The sequence below is a fragment of the Pipistrellus kuhlii genome, unplaced genomic scaffold (genome assembly GCF_014108245.1).
Source record: "Pipistrellus kuhlii isolate mPipKuh1 unplaced genomic scaffold, mPipKuh1.p scaffold_m20_p_5, whole genome shotgun sequence".
In the NCBI taxonomy this organism is placed as follows: domain Eukaryota; kingdom Metazoa; phylum Chordata; class Mammalia; order Chiroptera; family Vespertilionidae; genus Pipistrellus; species Pipistrellus kuhlii.
The window spans coordinates 70,685,569-70,709,285 of record NW_023425551.1 but is presented as its reverse complement, the minus strand read 5'-3'; the positions used below and the strand labels follow the sequence as shown (position 1 = coordinate 70,709,285).

Sequence of the window (23,717 nt, the reverse complement as noted above, 5' to 3'; positions counted from 1 at the left end):
CTTCTGGATCGTGTGACTATTAAGCAATGGAAACAAGGCTGAGGTGTGCCATAAGTGTAAAGCACAGTATGGATTTAGTACCAAAATAAAAGTAAATTCTCTCATGAATCAGCGTATTCATTGCATCTTGGAATAATGATTTGGAAATATTGGGTTAAATAAAATGAATCATTGAAATTGATTTTACCTACTTTTAAAAATGTGGCTACTGAAAATGAAAATGCACGTGACTCAATTCTATAATAGTTCCATTAGGCAGTGCAGCTCTCAAGGCCTTCCTGAGAAGTTCAAAGCAAGCTGCAGTCATTCTCCTATAAAGTGTTTATAGGAAGCATGCTTCGCTCCCTGTCTATATTAATAAAGTCATAAAGCTAGAGGGAGGGGGGAAGTCTTCCAAACACAAAAAATGCACATCTTCCTTGTAAATGATGTAACATTATCTTAAAAAAGAAAAGAAAAGAAAAATCCGTTCAAATGAGCAGGGAACTCCAGACGAGGTGCCTTGGCCCATGCAAATATATGATGGCCAAGGTTTAACCCCTTGAGAGGTGCATGGCCAGTTGTGGGCATGCAATGTGGGCTGCAGGTGGCAGCATTTCCTGGGGAGGTCTGAAGGGTGAGAAGTGCCCATGGGGAGAGGGGCATTTGGACTTCATTTCTAAGGACTGGGAGGTCAGGTGTATAAAAGCTCAGAGCCTGGCTGGCACCTGTGTAGGTCGGTCTCTGATCTGCCGGCCTCACTGTCAAGGGCACATTAGCTCCTGGGATCACTCTACCTGGCCACCAGACACACAGCCTTCTGAGGAAGGCTGTCAGCTCCTGAGTGGGTGTGCCCCTTCTCATCTGGTTAAACTGAGCCTTTCCAAGCCACCTCTTTGGGAAAGTTGACATCCTTCACATTTGCATATTCAGCAAATGGAATGTTTTCAGCAGGAGAGCTTCCTTACTGATGCTGCAGGAGCAACCCTTGTGGGTGTGATGACCTTCATGGATAAATGCATGTTCACAGGTCACAGCCAACGCCTCTCACAGATTCTGCAGAGCAGCGTAGATCCTTCGCTTTGTTGGTTTGTTTAAACAATCTGATGAAATATTCTGCGTAACCTCCCCTCGACTATGGGTAGGACCTATGTATATGATATCATTCCCCAGGGTAAACTATATTACATAGCAAAGATGAAGGGATTTTGCAGATGGTAATTAAAAGGTCCCTAATCACCTGACTAGAATTAATCACAAGGGAGATGATCCTGACCTAATCAGGTGACCCTTTTAAAGAACCTAGAGATCAGAGAGCGTTAAATCAGAAACTCTCCTACTGGCTTTAAAGAAGCAAACTGTCTCACTGTGGAGAAGGGCCCCTGGCAGGAGACAGCAGGACACCTGTAGGAGCTGAGGGCATGCTGAGGGCATGCTGAGGGCCTCCGTCCTACAACCCCAAGGAATGGAATTCTGCCCAAAAGCAGTGAGCTTGGAGGAAGACCCCCAGGTAAGATCCTGAGCAAAAGACCCAGTTATGCCATGCGCAGGTTTCTGACCCACAGACACTGTGCAATGACAAATGAGTATTGTAAGCCTGTAAATTTGTGGTAATATGCTACACAGTAATAGAAAACAGTGAATACGGGAGATACGGGGAAATATCTATGGCCAACAACTCCCAGGGTTCTGTTTCAGCTGTCCATGAGGGCTCCAGCCAGACCACACACAAAAGTTACCACAAACATTTGTTTGTTTGTTTCCCACAAAGTTAGGTCCTAAAAAAGCTGTACTTCAAGGACCCCTGTTTAAACCCTCTGTAAGCTTCTGGGCTCCACATGCTGAGTGGAGGTGTGGATGGTGCGAGGAGAAGCATCAGCACTGCCCGTCAGCTGAGCTCAGTGGTTGAGCTTCAGGCACCACATCCTCCTGTTCCTCCCCTGCCTGGGAAATGGAAGGGATCATTCATTGTGCGGATAATGGAGTTAAATTGTGGCTGACATGGCGGACAATGCCTGAAACAGCAACAGCAAAAGTAAACGTTGCAAAAGAGCAGATAACTGCTGAAACCGGTTTGGCTCAATGGATAGAGCATCGGCTTGGGGACTGAAGGGTCCCGGGTTCGATTCCGGTCAAGGGCATGTACCTTGGTTGCAGGCATATCTCCAGTGGGGGATGTGCAAGAGGCAGCTGATCAATAACTCTCTCTCATCAATGTTTCTAACTCTATCTCTCTCACTTCCTCCCTGTACAAAATCAATAAAATATATTTTTTTAAAAAGAGCAGACAACTTATGTATTTTACCAGCTCTTGTAAAATATTTTATTGTTATAAGCATGAAAGGAAAACAGAACTGTGTGCTGGCATACTAAGACAAGATTTTAAATCCTAAATTCCAATTTTATAAATCTATAGCACCTCATTTCAAAGCTAACATCTTTGAAATGATGAGACAATATTCATTGACTTAAAAGAAAATACATAAGAGAGAACGTAAGCCCCTCATCTATTTTGCACACTCGGGGAATCCGGTTCCTGTTGGCCTGAGTCATTGACTGTCCCTTCGGGATGCTGAAGTCATGTGACATTACCATCACACGCCTCACATGAAATGCATTCCACCCACATGGCATTTCCACGACCACCCCTATTTCCTCTTCTCAAATGGTTGTGACTTCCTGTTCTACTTCCCTCAGAGTAACTCCGCCCCTGCATCTGCACGTACTGGTTGCTATCATCTTTCTCTTCTCTTCACAGCCTTTTCTTTAACCTTCCAACACAAGCCCCTCTGAAGTTCTTTACACAAACCACAAAGGTTGTGATTTCCCACTGTGTTACTTCATTTCTGGCCAGAGCAACCAACTCCTAAACAATCCATGAATGCTTCATTCCTTTCTTTGTCCACACAAACAATAAGAAACAGGGAAAAGGATGGTGAACATGTGACTCATTCAAGAGGTGACGTGATGGGGATGGGGGAGGTGAAGGAGGGTATGGGAAGATACATGGTGATGGACAGAGACTTGACTTGAGTGGTGAACACACAATAAATACAGTGTACAGATGATGTGTTGTGGAATTGTGCACCTGAAACCTGCATAATTTTGTTAACCAGTGTCACCCCAATACATTTCATAGAAAAGATAAAAAGAGATACGATGTGTCACACTGGACTTACAATCTTCCCAAAGAATATTTCTGTAGTTTATATTAATTACTCACATTCATACAGTTACAGATTCATGGGTGCGCTCCTTTATAGCTTTGAATTCTACTGGTCAGTTTAGGATACTCTTGGCCAAGAGCAGGGCTTGAACTATGTATCTTGCAGGTGGGAGAGAAAACCAAAATTTATTTCTCCAACTTTTTATTTACATGGCTTTTCTGGAATTTGCATCCAGTGCTGTGGCTCATGAGGTGGGAGGCACATGCACGCCTTGGGAGTGTGTGTGTGTGTGTGTGTGTGTGTGTGTGTGTGTGTGGTGAGGGAACGTGCCTCAGTTAACGAATGTGGGCAGATGGCCAGATGCACATTCTATGGAACGCTGCCAAAGGTTCCTGCCATTACAGAGGTTCCTTTCACAACATCGAACTCAATGATTCCCAAAGGAGCCCTGCAGAAGTGGCTGGAACTCAGTGTTTCTGGCCCCATTGTGTTTTTGAACATGTGAACCACAGCCTCCTCGCCAGCTCTCTGCTTTCCTTGGCTGGTCGTGTCAAGATGGCCTTGCTAATACAGTGGTACCTCTGCCTCTGTTCTCCCTGATAAAACCCCAGGCACCCGATCAGCCAAAGCCGGTCTTTCCCTAATGTCTCATTCTACTTCAGCAGGTCCTCCAACTTGTCAGGACTGAGCCCTGCCCACAGTTGATCGTGCTCTGGAGAATGGTGTAGCCTGATTGATGGTCATTTCCCTTAGGGGCTTTAAATAATGAATTATTCCATTGCAATAATGAGGTGACAACATTCAACAAACGTGGGACTCGATGTCTAGGCCATTTGTGAATATGTAGAAATAAAGAGTTCATTTACTTTGAACAATGTTAATATTTTTATCTATTCCACCTGCCCCCACTCCCCATGAAGAAAAGAAAGCCAGGATAAACTTTAGAATTAAAAGGAAGATATTTTTAATGAGTTAAAATATTAAAAGAAAACTCTTTTGAACCTTGATAAACTAATGGTTGTTGTTTCTCAGCCCCTTTTGTCCTATCTTTCTGGTGGGCAGGTCCTTGGTCCGAATGAGGAGCCCCTGGGCCCTATTTCCCAGGGAGTCCCACGTTTTATTGACTCATTATGACTTTGGTTGGAATACATGGTTGCTGTAGCTGCAGCACATGGTTGACTTTAATATGGATGCAAATTTAATAAATATTTGTATTTGTAAGAAAGGCACACACACACTCACAAATCACAATAAACAAATTCTTTGGAAAACCTCCACCATCTGTTCATCAAGAGGAAGTGTCAGTGAGAGCTTGGACTAGCCAGCTGTAGAACTTTCCGGAAGGTTTCCAAGTGGTTGGAATGAACACAAGTTACACTGTACAAAACTCTACACGTATATTGGTCTGGAGACTTAAAGACTGAGAGAGTTAATACAAAGAGAGCTACACAATACACCAAAGCCCAATAGATCCACAGTAACAATAACAGTAATAAACAGTGCTGTAGATTATTAAGATCTAGTCTATAATGCACAGAGAAGTACCTGGAAGCTGTTATACATATAATATAGGACAGTTGGGATCTGTTTTCAGTGCAATATATCACATTTGGCAATTAATGCATAAAAAATACGCTTTTTTATTTTTGCTTTCAAGATGTGGAACAAAACCAAAACATAAGACTTTTCTGATAAGCTATTAAAAAACTATAAACTATAAAAATGTAATCAGCAGTTGGACTTGCTTGGATCAGATAAAGGATGGTTATTACAATTTCTTTGCATATTCATTCCACTTAGCTCAAACCTTAAATGCAAAAAATATATTAAAAAATAGATGTGTAGGATCATATCTCCTTCTATACAATTTCTGGTCAATATTATTATCCACTTGAAAGCATCCTGATGATGTAATTTTCTCTTTATTTTTTGCCCTTAATTCTCTCCCTGCGCCCCCCACTTTGCTAAGAAAATACCAAAGAGGAATTAAACTTTCCCTATGACTTTCTTTCAGTTTGCATTTTTGAGCCACTTTTTAATTCTCAATGTTGCATTGTCTAGTAATTGTTTTAGATCATGAACATGGAAATATTAAAATGTGGCTCTTAATGTTGTTTTTATCCTCCCTTTCTTCCTCCCTCACTCCCTCCCTCCCTTCCTTCCTCCTTTCCTCCCTCCCTCCCTCCCTCCCTCCCTCCCTCCCTCCCTTCCTCCCTCCCTCCCTTCCTCCCTCCCTCCCTTCCTTCCTTCCTCCCTTCCTTCCTTCCTCCCTTCCTTCCTCCCTCCCTTCCTTCCTTCCTTCCTTCCTTCCTTCCTTGCTTGAATTCACTGAAGTATTTCCTAGGTACTAGCATTTTTACTTATTATTTTAATGAAAGCTTATCTTTGTGACCAACATGTGAAAAGTGAGAATGTCTCTTTGAAATTCTATTTTACAATATAGACAGATAGCTGGGCTTTGGGAAAACTGAGTTTCACTTAAATACTATACACATTTGGTATCACACAAAGGGTGGGTGGGGGTGGGGCAGCAAAAATAAATGGAACAATTACTTTTCGTCCGTCTTTACAAAAGAAAGGCTCTTCCCTACTGGAACAGTCTCTTGGGCATCAGCTCCCAGAAGCCTGCGAGGGATGCATTACTCAGGGCTTGGAAAGGATCTCTTTTTCGGAGCGCAGTCACTGTTCCCCGAGAGTCACATGGGTTGGATTCTCCTGTTCTTAGTTGAGCAACGAATAAGCACTGGACGTGTTTTCCAAGGATGAGCTGGTTGTTTCCGGGGTGGAAACATTGTAGGTTCCTGAAACAAAGAACAGCAGCTCAGCCCAAAAGCCCGGCCTGGGTGGTCACGTGGCGGGAGAAGAGGGCCTTTTCTAAAGGCCCGAGGGGGAGCTCTAGTCCAAGAGCCAGGTAAGCTCGCCGTGCCAGAATCAAACCCGTGCCGCCCTCCTCAGTGCCCGAGAACAGACAAAACTGTCATTCTCAAGCGTGCGTGGCAGCCGACAAGACAAGCACTAACTACTTCCCATCACACCAGCAGCCAGATTTCTACAGAGGACAGAGCCGTCTCCACATGGGCAGCCCTCCACATGCCACCACATGCATGGGACATCCCTGGGAGGAAACCTCCTGGTCCCCTTGGATTGGGGTGACTTGGGAAGCTCTTGGGAAGGGCCTGGAAGCTGAGTTGAAGGAGATGGGGGAAAGTGAGAGATGGGAAGAAAAGAGAAAACTGCAGGGGAAGAAGAAGCAAGACCAGGAAAGAGGAGACGCCAGGGGATGCTACCGGAAGTGCGGAGAGCGAGTGCAGCAGGGAGGGCACCAGGAGCCACCACACAGGCTGTGTCAGCAGGAAGCTGGGACTAAGCATGGGGAGAGGAGGGGACAAGTGTCGAGCAAGGGAAGGGACACAGTGGCCACCCTACCATCAGTTTGGTGAACTGCCACTGCTAACAAGGTTTCCATCACTGCTTGGGGGCCCCTGTGGGGCTGCTGGCAACATAAACCAAAGTCACAGTGATTATGAACCCCTCCATGAGGTCATCGGGAGCTGCATTTCTGTCCCGAGAGGCTACCAAGTGGCAATGATGGGGAATCCAAGGCCCCGGGACCTCGGGAACAGCTCCAAGTCCAAGTTTGGTCTGTGTGATTCAGAAACAACCGACAGCTTTTCTTGGCCTTCCATGTTACGTGGAATCATTGCATAGACTTTTCACTAGTTTCACTTTAAAGCAAAGGGCAAACACATTCTGGCGACAGTGATGGTCAAGTGCAACAGTGCTAACACCCCCTGAGGGCCTCGTCCCTTCTCAGCAGGTCCAGTTCATGAACCTTCAAAATCAAAAGGGAACGCCCTCCCGTTTCGTGTAACGCCTCAAACTGAAATCTGAAACACCACATTTGTGAGAACTGGTTGGTTACAAGAAGCTGGAAGGAATTGTGCTGCTAATGTTCATGGAGACCGTCGTGGCATGGCACAGAGTTTCAACTTGCCAAATAGCTGAGGCTCATTGCCCAAAGCCGTGAATATTGTTTATTGTGAGCCTCCAAGGTGGACACTTACCTGTGCATGTTTCTGATAGCATAGCTGACTTGGGGATCCCTCTTACATGTATGTGTACTTTCATAAAGGTCAATGTGTAAAACATGCACTTTCCAAAAGAAAAAAAGCAAAAAAGCAAAAAGGAACCCAGTGCATGGGCTTCTATAATATGCTTTTCTGAACATAGTCTCTGCTGGACCACAGCCTAGAAATATGATCCACCTAGTTGCATTTCACAGGAATAGAAGAGTGGTCTGTGTTTGACAAGGTGGGCAGTTCACAGTCCCCATTGGTAGGGTTGATACCCTTTTGACAGACAGCTGTCTGCAGACTTTTCTACATTCTCCCAATCTTACTCCTCATAAGTTATTAGTTTTCCCACTGAAGGAAGTTACCCTTCACCAGCCTCCTGGTGGTTTGGGAAAATCTAAACAAGTTCCTGTGTTTAACCTCTACCCACAATGAGGCCATTGTATAGTAAATGCCATGTGTAGGGACTGGGAAAGCAGGGGTTTGAGTCTCCCCATCAGAGCACTTTGTTTGGATCAACCCAGGGAGCATCTAGGGGTCACTACGTACCTGTTTTACCAAACAAATTGTTAAATCTTCTTGATATTGGAGAACTCATAGAAAACACAGGTGTTGACGAACCTAGGGATGTTGACTAGAAATGAGGAAAGAAAAAAAAAAGACAATTACATGCAAATGTGTTAGACCAAGGCCCTCCTGTATCTCTAGTAGGATTCACTTGCTGCCCTCTAGTGGTCACTGTCTGAATATCTCTCATGCCACTTCAAGGTGAGAGCAGGGATAAGCGGATAAGCATGCATTTCTCCTTAAAACCAGTCAAGCAGGAGCACCATGAGACACTGGAATATCATCACCGGTATTAGGAAAATAACTTTCAAAAAATTTTATTGTTATAGAGTTTGGTATCTTCTGACAGGTGGAAACAGAGAAATATATTTAAGTGCAATTGTTATTTTCCAAAACGAATTACAGAAAATTCTATTTATTATTATTTCTCAAATTGTGTTTTCCACTGCCCTCTCATCAGACTCTCCCTGTTTATTTCTCATTGAAAATAAAAATTTGATTTTAACTTTCAGTTGACATTATCTGTGCTATTTGTCCCCATTTAAAGATGTGAGGACAGTTTCTTAATGATGGTTCATAGTGTGTGTAATAGGTTGAATCAGGAGAGAACCAAAAACATTGGGATCATCTATGCTAAAACGAGTTGTGGAGAGGGTTTTTCAAAAGTCTCTACAAAGGAAAGAGTTACCTTTGAGTGCTGTGAAGACCATCTTGACAGAGAAAACTTTTTCAGCAAAGCTTCCTGTACCTGCATTTTTCATAACAACAACAAAAAGCCACCATAAATTCTACTTGCCACGAGCACCTTGGACTTTTCCAGGAGCATGAAATTGTCATGTTCTTACCTTCTGGTCCCAGAGGCATCCAAAGAGCAAAATGAATAATCCCTGAAAAAAAAAAAAATTGGGAGGAAGTGCATTTCAATTATATTTTATTGTCCCACAAAATAGAAAGTATTGCTAACCTGAAATTGAATTTGTACTACCTCTTCCCACACCTGGGTTTATGGAGTGAGCCCAGTAGATGACATTAAGAGAGATGCAGTAGGTCCACACCAGGGACTTTAAATGCTTTTATGTTATCAGGGTATTTTCTATTTCCTTACTTCCCCTCCATTGTGAAGTGGAGGTCCTGCTGGTTACGCTATTAGACATATCTCTTATGCTACAGTAGCCCTCACATAGTTACGACGAGGACCTGGGCCATGGAGTGAAATAATCAGTTCCTTCTAGTCAAGGCATATTACAAATGTCAGCAGACATGAGCTTTATAATTTGAAGCCTTGGGCCCAATAGCAGAAATTAGAATTTGCATAGTCCTGGTATAAGCATCTGGGGGTGTTGTCTCAACTTCCCCTCCAGACCTCCGACCTCCTCACCAGCTCATGGGGGCCTGTGTTTCCTACCCACCCACATGTGAGATCAGAATGAAGTATTTCCTTCCTTGTGCTTCAAAGGCTTGTTATCTGTACCTTGGCTGAAGCTTTGCTAACCCATCGGCTTGTATTATAATGAGTTATGCACTGCAGGAGAGGAAGAGGGCATCTTTTTCCATTTTAGTATAATAGAATAGAATGTCCACCTTACATAAGACATTATTTCTTTTGTTCTTCAGCAAGTGCTTCCAGAGAACATTCTATGTGGTACATAGCATTCATTTCATTTGTCAACTGGTTAATTTGAGCACATAATTTGGGCCAAGGTCATTTTTAGGCACCAGGGATATAATGATAGATAAGTCAAATGCTGTCCCTGACCTCTCAAAGAGCAATCTCATTTAATGTTTATGGAAATTAACTGCAGTGATTACTTGGTTTAATAGAGGATTTTTTCTTTTAGAAGATAATAGATAGCATCAAGATAATGTTGGGTAAATAGCAAAATCCAGTGTAGGGAAGGGACTCTCCTCCTACTTGTACTACCAGGACATTTCTAAGAGAGTCACATGTGCAACTCAATTATAATTCAGGTGATAAGAGGTATGAGGTTCCATGGGAACAGAGGAACGTGTCCTTTCTACCTTATTGAGTTCTTGTGATTGCTGCTCTTTAGGGCTAGGTCTTCCTCTGAACTAAAATCCTTCCCCATTCCCACTTCTGTTTGTGTTTCTGTCATTAACTTGTCCCACCTGCCTAGATACTTCCTGTGAGACTGGCACTTCAGAACTTACCTGGAAGGCATTGAGGAGGGTAAACACAATATGGAACACAGCATTGCTTCCCTCGAACACAGTGGCGAGGCCAAAACCCCAGGTGAGCCCCAAGAGTGGTGTGAGGACCCCAATGCTCTTGGTGATCTGAAATAAGCTGTTCTTCTCCTGCTTGTTGGGCTTGTCTCCAATGGAAGGTCTCAGGATCTTGGTGATGACCACAACGGTGATGGTCATGTTCACCACCACGATGATCAGGGCTGGGATGACAAAGGCCAGCAGAGCCTTGGTGTCCTCCCAGTTGAGCCAACAGGCATTCTTCCTCGTGTAGACTTCCCTAGGCTGAGTGGCACCCACTGTGATGACTGAGATGATAAGAGGGCATCCATAGCCGAGAGAAAATGCAATAGTCTTCTGAATGGATTTGCTTGAATCATGCAGGATGAAAACCAGGCGGTAGAAGAGCATGAGGCCCAGAGTCAGCATCCAGAAAAAGACGCTGAGGTAGAAGAAGTGGATGAAGAAGGTGGCAGCCACACAGGCTGTCTCGTTGAGTACGTAGTGATGGTCCCGGATGGTGGAGGCCACAATGAACCAGATGTCAGCAACCAGAAGGGATGCTGCAATGTTCACTATGCAGATGTGACGCATATAGGAAGTCCGATTCTTGGTCACGGACTTCCATACCACAGCTTCCACAACTAGACAGGCTGCTAAGCTCAGGATGGAAAAGCACAAGCCAATGTAGGAAATGATATCCAACAGTACTTTCAGGAGAGAATCAGGGTCTGGGGAGTCAGGAGACATGAGGATGGAGAATGACGTCAGGTGGTCACAGGTGCAGTTGACACTGTCCCCATCGACTTCCATATAGCACCCACTGCTATCCCACCCTCCTGTATAGTTGGCGAGGCTGAAGTTCCAGAAGACACATTGTGGTTTCCCACCTAAGAAGTTGTTGTTCTTAAAAGCCATTGAAATCCTGAATGGAGCGGTTATTTTATGGCTGACAGTGGTTGTCATCACTAAGCTGTTTGCAGAATGCTTGCCCTGAGTATCCTGAGCGAGGATGGTTTTGAGAGTTGGGAAAGCCACGGTGACAATAGATGTGTCTGGCTGCAGATTCTCCACGTGGCGCTCGTTAATAGCCACATTGCCCCAGAGGCCAGAGTCTGAGAAAATGAACTTCTGTTCGTAAGGTTGTGGAGAGCCAGATTTTATTACCATGCCCCTCATCTGCACGTTAGTGTGCAAGATGGACAAGACGGTGCTATCTTTTGACCGTAATGCTCGGGAAAATCTCTCCACAGAATCTAGTAGCTGTGAGCTGTGGTTGGTCTGTTGCTGTTGTAACACCTTCCACGTACTGAGAATGGGCTTGTCAAGGATGACATTGAGTGTAGAGAGAATGTCCTGTAATTGACATGACATGGGATCAAATCAAACAAATTATTTCAATTATACAAGAGAAAAAAGTATCTTTGGAAACTGATGGAGTGGGTATGAGTAAGAGGAAACAAGAAGAGGAAAAGGAGGCATCACAGGCTGTGGAGACCTGGGAACCCCCTTCCTATGGCAGGGAGTTAGCAAAGGATGGGTTGGTCTCCAAGACTGAGATGTAAGCATTCAGCAATAGTGACAGTGAGAACCACCCTCAACCACTCCCTAAGGCCAATTTAGTAGGCTACCAGAGATCTTCATTAATTAATTTATTTTATCTTTAACCTCAGGCTTCTAAAGGCTTTTTGATGGCTGGTATTTCACCCACAAGGTAGTCACAAAAGACCCTCTCAAATGCTGAGCATCAAATGAGCAATGCTGTTGTTGTCAAAAGCATCTTTCTGTTTTTGCTAAACATTTTGATTCTCTTGTAAACTTGGGCTTGTCATTTTCCGTGTATGCCTTCTCTCAATGTAATTTCTCTACGCTCTTTTGCTTTTTGTTCTCTGAAACTATGAGCCCCCTATAGTTAGTCGGCTAGTGGCCCCAAAAGTGACATGTTCTATACACAGACCCTGTGTATAGGATGTGACCTTAGCTAGAGAAAGGGTCTTCATAGATATAATTCAGATAAGGATCTTGATAGGAAATCATCCTGAATTACCTAGGTGAGCCCTAAATCCAATGACAATTATCCATATAAGAGATAGAAAAGGAGAAGATAAATGGAGCAGAGAAGGTTTTGTGAAGAGCAAGTCAGAGATTAGGAGGAGGGAGCCACAAGCCAAAGATAGCCTAGTGCTACTAAATCTGGAAGAGGCAAGGGAAGACTCTCTCTCCTCCCCTAGAGCATTTGGAGAGAACATGGCCCTGCAGACACAGTGAGTTTGGACTTCTACCCTTAAAAACCCTGGAATAAAAAATTTCTGTCATTGTAAGCCATCCAAGTTTGTGGCAATTTGGAATAGCAGCCCTAGGAAATCTGTATAATCTCCTTAAACTCTTATTACCCAAACTGCTTGCCAGTTGGCCAGTGGGAAGCACTAGCAGCGGACAGGATGGTGGGAGAAGGAAAAAGTTAAAATAGATTTTTCTACTACCCACTGTACCCCACTCCCCCATCCACACCATCTAAGCACATCTTTGGCAATAGCTATGTCCCTCTGAGACTATAGCTTTTGCTGAGTGAGCCCTCCTCCAGGGATTCAGCTCTCAGTCAGCTGTGGGTACACTGTTTCCTCTTTCTCCTTCAGTCCCAGGGGTAGTAAAGGCTCCTAAATGTTGCTGGTCCCTGAATATCTCAAACCACACCCCCCCCCCCTTTTTTCTTTTTCTTTTTTTAAATCCTGGCTTTATGTCTTGAAACAATCTTTCATTCAAGTGTCTTCATCACCATTTTTGCAGGTGAATTCTCTTTCCTCCCAGAACCCTGACTGCTTCAAAGTTTAGTGCTAGACCTTTGAGCATCCTATACTGAAAGCCTTTAATTCCTACTTTTCCTAGAAAGAAGATAACAATTCATTCTATTTTAATGAAGATATTAAAGAGATTCACTAAAGAAATCTTCCTAATGTACCAAAATGAATATAGGAAATACCCCTGCTACCCTAAAAGCCATAGGTAGCAGAGCATGTTATGTGACTCTCATAACTAGGACACTGCTCTGGAAATGCTGGAGAAGAAGCTATAATGGAGAGGTGTTATCTTTCTTGACCACAGTCCTGAGGGGTGAAAAGATAAGACCCCCAAACACTTGCAAGGTTTAAACAAACTCACCATCATCATTTCTGAATTCACTTGGATTGGAACTGTTGAGAGCAAATCAAGGATGTTAACAACTGCTCCCAGGTTCCCCGGAAATGAGCTGACTTCATGTGCCACCTTGTCTGTGCTGACAGAAAGGTCCTTCAGGTATGTAGGCAGCTTCTTGTCCTGAGAGGGGCTCTTGCTCAAAGCCTGGCAACACAAAAGCCAACACAAACCAACAAAACACTTGTCAATCAATTTGGTCATTAAATTGTGCTGATCCATCCATGACAAAATCTTTCCTATTCATAATTTTCTTTTTTATCCATTCCCATGAGTATATCTCATAAAATAACGTACTTTCTCTTAAATTGTGTGTGCCCTTCAGAATGGGATATTACATAAGACCTCACACATAGGAGAACAGAAAAACATATGTCAACCTGATGACTGATTGGGGGGAAGGAAAAACAGGTGTGAGTGTTAAAGAACTAGATTAAAGTTGAATAAAACGGATACTTAGATGGCCCGAATGGAAGCACATTGGCTGTGCTCTCCTTTTTATAATCATTTCCTCTGTTGGGTGACTGTCACAATTTTCCTGCAATAGTTCTGGCATATATCTTCTGTAACCATGTAATTACTAACAGACCCTCTTTTATTTTCTAAAAGTGTCCAGGTCTCTATGATAAACGATATTGTCACCCTATCTGCAATCATCACACTTGTGTTTTCTATCTAACTCATACTTAAAATTAAAGAATTAACTCAGGTTAGATCTTCTCTATGAAGAACTTGGATGAGTGTTACAACATGGAAATTTATTCCTTTGAATGCATCAGTATTCATCTTAGTATACTTTACATTTGTGATATCTCTATGAATGTCATCTTGTATTCTAATTTCAATGTCTCCAATTGAATTATAAGCTCCGTAACAATGTGAAAAATAAGTTATATTTCTTCTTGTTCTTCTCATATCCCATAATATCTAACATAGTACAGTCATCTGAATTGGCACACAGTAGGTTTTCAACGGTATATGTTGAATGGATAAATCAATGGAACATGATAGGTCAGCATGCCTCTTTTCCATTGACAATGTATCCAGGTATCTAGAATTGGTAGATTAGGCCATGTCGAGTATAATTTGAACTCGACATGGCCCAATGTCAAGTTCAAATTATACTTTCTATCTTTCTCAATTAGGATACTTTATATCTCCAATGCTTTGTCCATCACAGGCCAAGTCAGATGCCAAGTTTTTCAAGCAGCACTTCCTGATTCTCCTACCCAAAATTAATATATATTTATTGTCATATTATCTATCAAGTCACATTTGGCCTCTTCACCCTGATAGCATCTATAAGAATGTTTTATACATAGTAGGCATTTTTAATGAATTTGGTATAAGACAAGAGGAGAAACAGATAAAATTAGATAAAACATAAGTCAATATCACCTCTTTTTCTTAATTCTCCCTCTAAGGTTGAGAGGATTTTGGAACCAATTGTCTGAAGATGTCATCATCTGCTATAACCCTACTAGTTGCCTCATCAGTATTTATTTATTGTAATTCATGGAATTTTGGCAGTCTCTAACTCTCAATGACTTAAGTATGAGGTGGTGTTTATCTATTTTGATGGAAAGAAAGGAATTTTCCCTTACCACGTGACAGTAACCTCTATTCTAGGTAAGAGAGACAGGCTAGTCCCTTCTTCTGTAACTACTGGTTACCTCTAAGGATTGAGAAAATCTCAGACCTATAAAGTATAAAGCCCAACTTTTTTTTTTTTTTTTTTTTTTTTTTTTTTTTTTGCAGTGGTCAATTTTACTTGTTTATGTTGCTCCTCTTTCTTAAAATATCAGGACTATTTGCTTACTATAGAAATTATTTAAAGGAAAGCAGGTAGTGAGGATAATACTACCTATCCCTTGCAGGCAATGAACAAAAGGTACTGAGAAGACAAGGTAAAGGTATATAGCTGATTTTAAGGCAAAACACATATTTTGTTACCTTGAAATTTGTATTTAAAACAATTTGTAAGCACTTCTGGATTTGTCTTTTTTTTTTTTTTTTTTTTTTTTTTTTTTTTTAAGAAACAAATACAAGTAGTTTTGAGAGCAACACAAACCAGCCCAAAGCCCATTTTCCTTAGTGCTGAGACATAAGCTAGACAGATGACCCCACTAAGAGCTCAGAGTTAAAGGTTTGAGGATCACCTTGGCCAACTGGAGCAGACTGTTTATTGGGGCAGAGATGCAGTCACTTTTCTTCACCTCCCAACGGGAGCCCACGCATTTGTAGATCTTGATCCCTCCAACAGGACTAGCAGAGCTAATGGACAGGTTCGAGAACCGGCAGAGCTTCGGGATCACTTTCCCAGGCTCCCCCACACCTATTATGGGATCTCGACATGTGATGCTCTCTCCTGCATTGGAAACATGGAGACAAAATGGACAACTGAAAGGAGGAGAAAAGAAAGTGGAAATGGGGTCTGGCTCAGGTAGAATTTTGATGTTTGAATTCATTTTTCCCTTTACTTTCAGTGATTTTTTTGCAGGTAGCCAGGTCTTTATTTTGTCCCTGGCTTTCCAAAGCCTCTTAGTGCTTTCTGTACACATATGAGTTTAATCTTCCCTTGCTTTTCCTAACAGAATTTATTTCCCACCTCCAGTCCCCGGGAAACTTCTCTCTGCTACCTTGACTACCTAGGCCATGGGAAATAATGACAGCTTCATAGGGGCTCATCTAATAAGAGATATTCAAATTTCTAGGCGCCTTAGGAATATAATGCCTTCACCCAAGGGATTCTCAATTCTGGCCTCTTAAAATCACCTGGAGAGCTCAGAAAATACCAATGTCCAGGCTCACTACAGCCCAAGTAAATGAGAATCTCTCCGGCTGGAATTCAGGCACGTATCTGTCCTCTGCAATGTGTAGCCTCCCAGACTCAGCTGAAATATGACTTCATCTGCAAGATTTTCTTAATCACATCCTTCCCACCTGTCTCACCAGGCAGCCTTTTCTGGCCACCACACAGTCAAGTTTAGAACTTACATTCTTGACCACATCTCTCTTCTCCCCAAGCATGGAGCTAGAAAACGTGGTTTATTTCTTTTTAAATCCCTTTTGCTTAGCTTAAGGCTTGCCATAGGAAGATGCTCAACATATATTATTGAATGGATGAATGAGGGAATGAATAAATCAATAAATTCCTGCTCATGAGTATAACACTTTAAAATAATTGAAAATGCTCTCACCAGGCACCAGATTCAGCTTCATAGACCGACTCCGGACTGAATTATTAGCGGCATTGGTGAAGTGACAGAACACGTCAACATGTTTTGGGCACCAGGAAACTATTGATTTTGCCATGAAATTGAATTTGTAACACACTTGCTTTCCATGAACTTCTTTTGCTAAGGCAGAATGATTGAAAGAATTAAGTCACAACATGAATCTCCAGAGCACACATTTTGTTAAAATGACTTGTGCAACATTTCCCCAGGAATGTGCCATATTGGTTTTTAATGTGTTTTTTTAAATGCCTCCAGCCTACAAGTAAGCAAGCCCACATTTGCATGCATGCCAGCCAAACCTCACCATTCTGTGCCCATACAGTTTGGGAGAAGTAGAATGCCTTTCAGAATGCCTTATATAAATCTCAGCAGGTCCTGAGCCTTTATCCTGTCTTGCCTTCACCATGTTGGTTGAGAGCTGCCTTTTTATGGATCTGTCTCCTCCATTAGACCATGAGGTCTTGAAGAGAAGGTAGCTGGTTTTATTTTTCTTTCCACATCCCTGCCAGGGTCTGGTGCAGTGTTTGGCACATTGAGAGAGCACTGGATATAAGCATGTGAAACACAGAATGTTTAAATATCCAGATTGATTCCAGATGGATACCATGCAACCTTCTCTAAACTTTCCAGATTCTCTTGGTCCCTGCTTTTCTGAACTTCCAGTGTTCTTTTGATCTATATTGTTCATTTGGATATTTAATGTTATATGCATTACCTTTTATGACCTGAGCTTGTTTACATATTAATGCATGTACCCTAACTATGTTTTCTCCTTTTCATGGCCTACTTAAATGTTTTGCATTGAGCAAGTCTTCAAGAATAATTCTTGAAAGAGTAAATATAAATTGCTAATGATGGTGTCTGTGTTTTGACATTTGGGGGTGTGAGTTCATATTTGCTTGACCTTCATTTGTAGGAGTCCTGAGGGATCTTGAGTGATGGTACATTCTACTAGAGAGGATTTGATTTCTTTTATTTTATTTTATTTTATTTATTTTTTTTACCAAGCGCCATAGGGTGCTACCAAAGGACCATTTCACCTCTTCAGTACCACATAGGTAGTATAAATTCAAACCAAATGAGGGCAAGGCAGTTATAATTCTCAGGGAAAGTTTTTACTTGCCTAGAGAGGAGGCTAAGTTCTTAACTCTGGCAGGTGAATTTTGCTTTTCTAGTTTATTTTTTTTAATGCACAAATCGCCTTTTAAGGGCCTGGCATTGGGCTGGTGGGCTAAGGTGCCTTAGCTACTGCATAGGGAGGAAGACCTTTCCTTCCATGGCCTCCAGAGCCTTCAAAGCCACGTTTCTGGGTTTCTTATATTGGCAGATGCTCTCAAGGAAGCCCACTTTAGCTAAAACATTACCTCTAGTTTTTCTCTATGTTTGGCACTTGGTTATCTCTTCCTTTTTTGCATGCTCAGCTGTGCATTTAAGGGGATTTGTGGTACTTTTATGGTATGTTGATTAATAGCTTGGAGGGAGTGCCTATCAGATTGTCTGGTCAGCTATGATGAGGAGGTGGAAGACCTGTGAAGGTCCCTTAATACTGTCTTCAATGGCTCCCTCCAAAAATAGACTCTCCACCCTCGAGATTTTACCACAAACCAAGAATAATAAATCAAAATAGGAGGTAATAATGGCTTTTGGAATTCACTCTGTTATGTTCGGTCTCTGAAGCAATCCCCATGTCTACTTTAAATGTAAGCTATTGGACTCCCCATGTAGGAAATATTATGTCCTAACAACCCAGCAACTGGCATCTTACTAGCAGGAAAGGACAGGGCGTCCACTTGGAAAGTGACTTTGTAGTCTTCATCCTCCTCCACGCAGCACATGAAGGGATGGGAACCTGTGCATGGGATTGAAGCTTCCAAAGGATCAACCATGATGTCCAGCTCTTGAGGTAGCGGGTGAACAGTGACATCTTTGGTGGCGACACTGAATGAATTCATATATCTAAATACACACTGATAGGTTCCTGGATGAAAGGAATCAAGAATGAGATGGAATTCAGTCCCAAGGGGTGTTTGCTGAGAAGATTAAGAAGAGACTTAGCTGTCCTGCCAAGCTTTCCTGGACAGTGGGTAAGGAAATGCTTGATAGACTCCTCTCCTGAGTTCTCTATGTATTTGAAGGACTAACTGAGCGCCACCTAAATATTTGCTTACTTTCAAATAAAATTAAGTGGCTTATCCAAAGCCATACACTCTGTTTGGGGGAATCAGGTTTCAAAACAGGTTCCCAATACCTACTCCAAGACTCTTTCATTAACCAGAGAATGAATGGGAAATTTGGTGTGTGCTGGGGTGGCAAGTTCTTTGAAGAGAGTTGTTACCCAGATGGAACACTGTGATACTGTGATGCCCCTTCATTCCATCTCTGAGTAGGCTCCTCAGTTTCCAGGAGCCCATGACGAGAGAGAGAGAGAGAGAGAGAGAGAGAGAGAGAGAGAGAGAGAGAGAGAGAGAGAGAGAGAGAGAGAGAGAGAGAGAGAAAGAGAGAGAAAGGGAAATATTTCTTGGTAGAGCTCAGCCTCTGTACTCTGGAATTAAATGTCTGATGTCTCATTCTTACCTAAAAAAGTCTAAAAGTAAGGAAGTAAGGTGCTGGCTGACCTTGCTGGAGTAAAAAGGGAGGCATCAGCGGGAGCAGCCTGCATGCCCAGTTTTTAGTGGCAGAGTGGACTGTGGATAGTACTGGGGTTGAATTTCTTGAAAGGACCCTTTCCCACTGAGTATTAGGGCTCATCAGAGGATGAGCCACCATTTGAGCACCTATCATGGGGACAGTACAGGAAGATAAAAAGAGCACCTTCAATTTAGTAAGATCCTTTATTTTATTTTAGTTTTTATTTTACATTTATTCTCTTTTACCCATCTTTAGAGAAGCCAGAAAAGCAACTAACTGGAGGGAAATCAGGCAGAACAAAAATCAAGAAGAAACTCCTTTCAATTCTGTTGGGAGGGAAGGAAAATTTAAATTCCATTAAAATGAAAGTGTAGTTGAGTTAGGTGAGACTAGGTTTTTTTTAGCACTTGAATATGAGAATGTTTAATAAATGACTGTAACTGGGAAAGCTATGGCTCCTCCTAAGCTATTCCCCTGTAGAAGGAAAGAACACTTTGGACAGAACTAGGTGTGAGTTCACCATAGGAGAGAAATACTCTCATTTCCTGATGTTTTACTACATCCAAGCAATAACTATTTCTACAATGTTTCCTGGTCTTCATAAAAAAAATGAAGAAGACTGGGGACTCACAGAATCTAGGCTGATTAACCTTATAATTAGTGAAAGACGTCAGAGTGGAGTGGTTCAGAATTAGCCACTAGCCAGAGTTTCACCCTGGCACTGCTATTTATAAGATGCATAATCTTAGACAACTTAGTTAACCTCACTGAGCCTCAGCTTTTCCATCTGCAAAATGGAGATAATAATAGCATTACCTCTCAGTTTATTGTTTTAAGTGAATTAATACACTTTAACACTTAGAACAGTGTCTATCACATAGTAAGGGCTCAATAAATGTCAGCTTTTATTACAGTAGTTTAATCAATTCTCTCTTTCACCCAAAGATTTGCATACCTTTCCAACATGAATATTGTACAGAGAAGTAGAGGAAATAAAAATGTTCCTTCCTTTGGATCCAGACCTATAAATCCTTTTCCTAGATTTTAAAGCCACAATTGGGTGAAACACTGCCAAAAGTTTGATAAAAGTACCTTTAATAAGAATCCTCTTAACTTCATGGCAAGAGCACAGGCTCTAAAATGAGAGACAAGTCCCAGTCCTAGCTTGACAACATAAGCTATAGGGGCTTAGGCATAATTATGATCCTTTCTGAGCCTCAGTCTCTATATCTGTAAAATGGGTATAATGACATCTTCCCCAGAAGGGCTGTTGCATGAAATGGGAATGGGAACTACTGTAGCATGTTTTCCAGGGCAGCAGAGTAGTACTGGCTTTTCACTCACCGTTCCACTCCCTCGTGGAGCTCCTCACAGTCAGCACTGACTCCGCTCTATCAGGATACCTCCTTGCGGTGTAAAACCTTTGGTATATTTTAATTCCAGCAGAAGTTTTCCAATACACCTCATCATAGTTACTCACATCACTGATGCACTTTATAGAAAAGTTTTGTCCCTCAGAAACAGAAATTGGGTCCGGGGTTATTGTTAAGTTGGCTGAAAGAATACAAACAAAACAGACAAGAGAAAACCGACAACAAGCACAATGTTTAGTCTTTCTGGTGACATCAACACACGAGTTAAATTTAAGATAGAGACAGGAAGCGTGGACCGTCCTGGCTACTGTGTCAATGCGGGATTGGTACCTTGCTGCTCCTGGGCTTTATGTGTTTCTAGGCTGATCCCGGTGGTGCTCTGAACTGTACTCATTTCCATCACATGCCTTAGGTGCTCGCGCACTTCCCCTTTGTGGCTGGATGTATGTCCTGATGATCAGCAGGGCAAAAGGTTGCAAACTTAGCACTTAGCGATGTTAACTTAACCCGAGCTCCCCTCCAACCTCTTCCACGACATCTCAAGGGACACCAGGTGTCTGAGTTACACCATATTGTATTTTTATTTCTTTCTTTCTATATTTGTCCTCCATAAAAACGCGAGCCCCGCAAGAACAGGACTCTCTTCTTTGGCTTTGCATCCCCAGCACTTTACCCCTAGACCTACCACTGAGTCTACATACTAAACAGAAGCGATTTCTGAAGCTACATGTTAAGTAGCATAAGGGATCCCAGGACTGTCTCTGGCTAATGGGGCCATACAGGCAGTCTAACCATAAATCTCTACATTTACTCCTCTTTCTGAGAATGTCCTCATAGGTTCATGAGGAGTTATTCACCGAGGATGTTAACAAGACCTTTACAAATATAAAAACTTCCCACTAGTTTTGCCTCTGGCTCTTGGAGCAATTCTTTTACACAGTTGACATTTCAAAATGCCATTCATGTCTGTCTTCTTTAGATGAACAGTTCGTGCCTGGAGCTCACGGAGGCTGCCTGCTCTTCCAACTGGTGTCTAATCTTATCCTCAGTCACATCATAAAAACCAGGGGTCTCCATAGTCCCCTTTAGAAGCTGGGATTCAAGTGTCCCTGGCAGTGCCTCCCTGGCTGCAGTGACCTCAGGATAGCTTTCTGAGGGGGAGTGGCTTCTACGAGACAGAAAAGGCCCCTGGACCTTTGAATCCCATTCTCTTGATCCTCAGATGAGGTCAAAATACCAGGCCCGTGGTTTTCAGTGGAGGCTAACCATGTCCCTGAGACAACCAAAGCTCACCTAAGGACACAGGCCCAGCGTGAAGACGTGCCATGTACCAGTGAGCTCACGACAGACAACTAACTGCACTTTGCTCAAAAGACCCATACACGCATGTCAATCATGTTTTCAGATAAACCTAACCTCTCTCTTTGTAAAAACGCTAGGTCATAACAAAAGGAAATGTGAACAAGAGTAACAAGTCCATTGATAAATAAGTCCTTCTCCAACTTGTTCATGACTTAGCTCCATAGCTCGTTTTTCTAAGATGAGTGGAAAAACAAGTTGGACTGCCCTCTTAGTGCCGATAGGGCTGAAGTTATGATATGAGAAGAAATGATATTTTGAAGGGGCCTAAATAAGTTGGATTAATTGAAATTTTGAAAAGAAATTGTTACAACTATAAAATACCCTCAAAGTATCAGGTTGTTAAGCTTTCTGAAGCATGCGTCCTAGATTAGGTGTCAAGGGAGGGAAAGGCAGTGGAGAATGAGCCAGGCTAAGGGAAGGAGAATTCAAGAGAGGGAGGATGAAACTATGGAAGGGAAAGGCAGGAACTAGTGGCATTAGACTCATTGCAAACTCAAGATTAAATAGAACTAATCTAAGTGTGAAACTAGTTCCTGGTCCACTTTCTGCACCAGCACAGGGCATGCTGTTCCCTCTCTGCAGCCAGCAGCACCCCCTACCCTTCCCTATGCTAAAGATTTTGTGTGAATTGAAATGACACAGAGGGAAATCCTCTCCTGTTCGCCGTTCTGCCCCAACCGCACTCCCACCACCAGGGAGGGAAGGCCCTGCTTTATGGCTCATGGATATTCTCAGTTGATTGGCAGCCCTGGGTTTGAGGTGAAATGCTAGTAAGAGTCCTTACCTACAGACGTGAACGTCACTTCTATGCTTTTACTGCCTCGGGCTCCGTGGAAGCTGGTGAACTCACACGTGTAGATGACTTTCCTCCCGGCGGACCCGCTGGGACACTGACTCCCATCGGCCCTGAGGGTGTACCTGCTGCAGCTGGAACCTGAGTCTGCTTCAGAGTTCCCTGCAATGACACAAGCAGTTCTTTTGTTGTCACAGTTGGCTGATTCTCTGAGTCAGTAGCAGGGAGGTCGAGTCAGTGAAAAAGAGTTATTCATTAAGTTAGTTTTTTTTTCTCTTTGAGTTGAGAGGTGACAGGGATGTGTAGTGGTTAGACCTGTAGACTTGGGAACCAGGTTGCCTGGCTACAGATCCCAACCTCAAGCAATTACTGGCAGGGCATTGTTGAGAAAGTCAAGACACTGCTCTGTGCCTCGGGTTCTCCAAATGTAAACTAAGGAGAAATAATAATAACCACAGATCAGGATTGCAGTTAGGTACAATGAAGTTAATATAAAAAACACTTGATCTCACTCATTTGTGGAATATAATGAACAACATAAACTGATGAACAAAAATAGAACCTGAGACATAGAAGCATCAAACAGACTGTCCAACCTATGAGGGAAGATTGGGGGGTGAGGATGTAAGAGATCAACCAAAGGACTTGTATGTATGCAGATGAGCATAACCAATGGGCACAGACAGTAGGGGGGTGAGGGCATGTGCTGGGGGGTGGAAGCAGGCCGAGGAGAGGTCAATGGGGGAAGAAGGAGACTCATTAATACTTTAAACAATAAAGTATTTAGCCAAAACTGGTTTGGCTCAATGGATAGAGCGTCGGCTTGGGGACTGAAGGGTCCCGGGTTCGATTCCGGTCAAGAGCATGTACCTTGGTTGTGGGCATATCCCCAGTGGGGGGTGTGCAAGAGGCAGCTGATCGATGACTCTCTCTCATCGATGTTTCTAACTCTCTATCTCTCTCCCTTCCTCTCTGTACAAAATCAATAAAATATATATTTTTTTAAAAAATAAAGTATTTAAATAAAAACACACACACACATTTAGAATGGTGCCTGACTGGGGCCTGCCCCATTAGTGACAGTCGTTAGAATGTGGAAAATAAAAAAAGAGAATTAAGGTCTTTGAACATGATTTCCA

The 23,717-nt window shown here is 42.6% G+C and overlaps 1 protein-coding gene across 4 annotated transcripts in view; it reads right to left on the bottom strand.

Annotated features, from left to right (window-relative positions):
• Window positions 1-4,093: 4,093 nt before the first annotated feature.
• The window catches only part of ADGRF5 (adhesion G protein-coupled receptor F5), a 100,412-nt gene continuing 80,788 nt past the window's right edge, over window positions 4,094-23,717 (bottom strand). For 2 of the 4 annotated variants that reach the window (XM_036413555.2, XM_036413554.2), the window contains exons 11-22: window positions 22,570-22,740; window positions 20,754-20,873; window positions 20,395-20,604; window positions 18,188-18,400; window positions 16,384-16,542; window positions 15,343-15,551; window positions 13,151-13,330; window positions 9,956-11,347; window positions 8,632-8,673; window positions 8,475-8,534; window positions 7,769-7,853; window positions 4,094-5,947 (exon numbers count right to left, since the gene is read on the bottom strand). In XM_036413555.2, coding sequence (XP_036269448.1) covers window positions 5,868-5,947; window positions 7,769-7,853; window positions 8,475-8,534; window positions 8,632-8,673; window positions 9,956-11,347; window positions 13,151-13,330; window positions 15,343-15,551; window positions 16,384-16,542; window positions 18,188-18,400; window positions 20,395-20,604; window positions 20,754-20,873; window positions 22,570-22,740 — 2,921 coding nt within the window. In that variant the 3' untranslated portion in view covers window positions 4,094-5,867. Of the gene's footprint in view, window positions 5,948-6,572; window positions 6,640-7,768; window positions 7,854-8,474; window positions 8,535-8,631; window positions 8,674-9,955; window positions 11,348-13,150; window positions 13,331-15,342; window positions 15,552-16,383; window positions 16,543-18,187; window positions 18,401-20,394; window positions 20,605-20,753; window positions 20,874-22,569; window positions 22,741-23,717 lie in introns of all 4 variants that reach the window. The other 2 variants (XM_036413553.2, XM_036413556.2) reach the window with 2 other exon arrangements.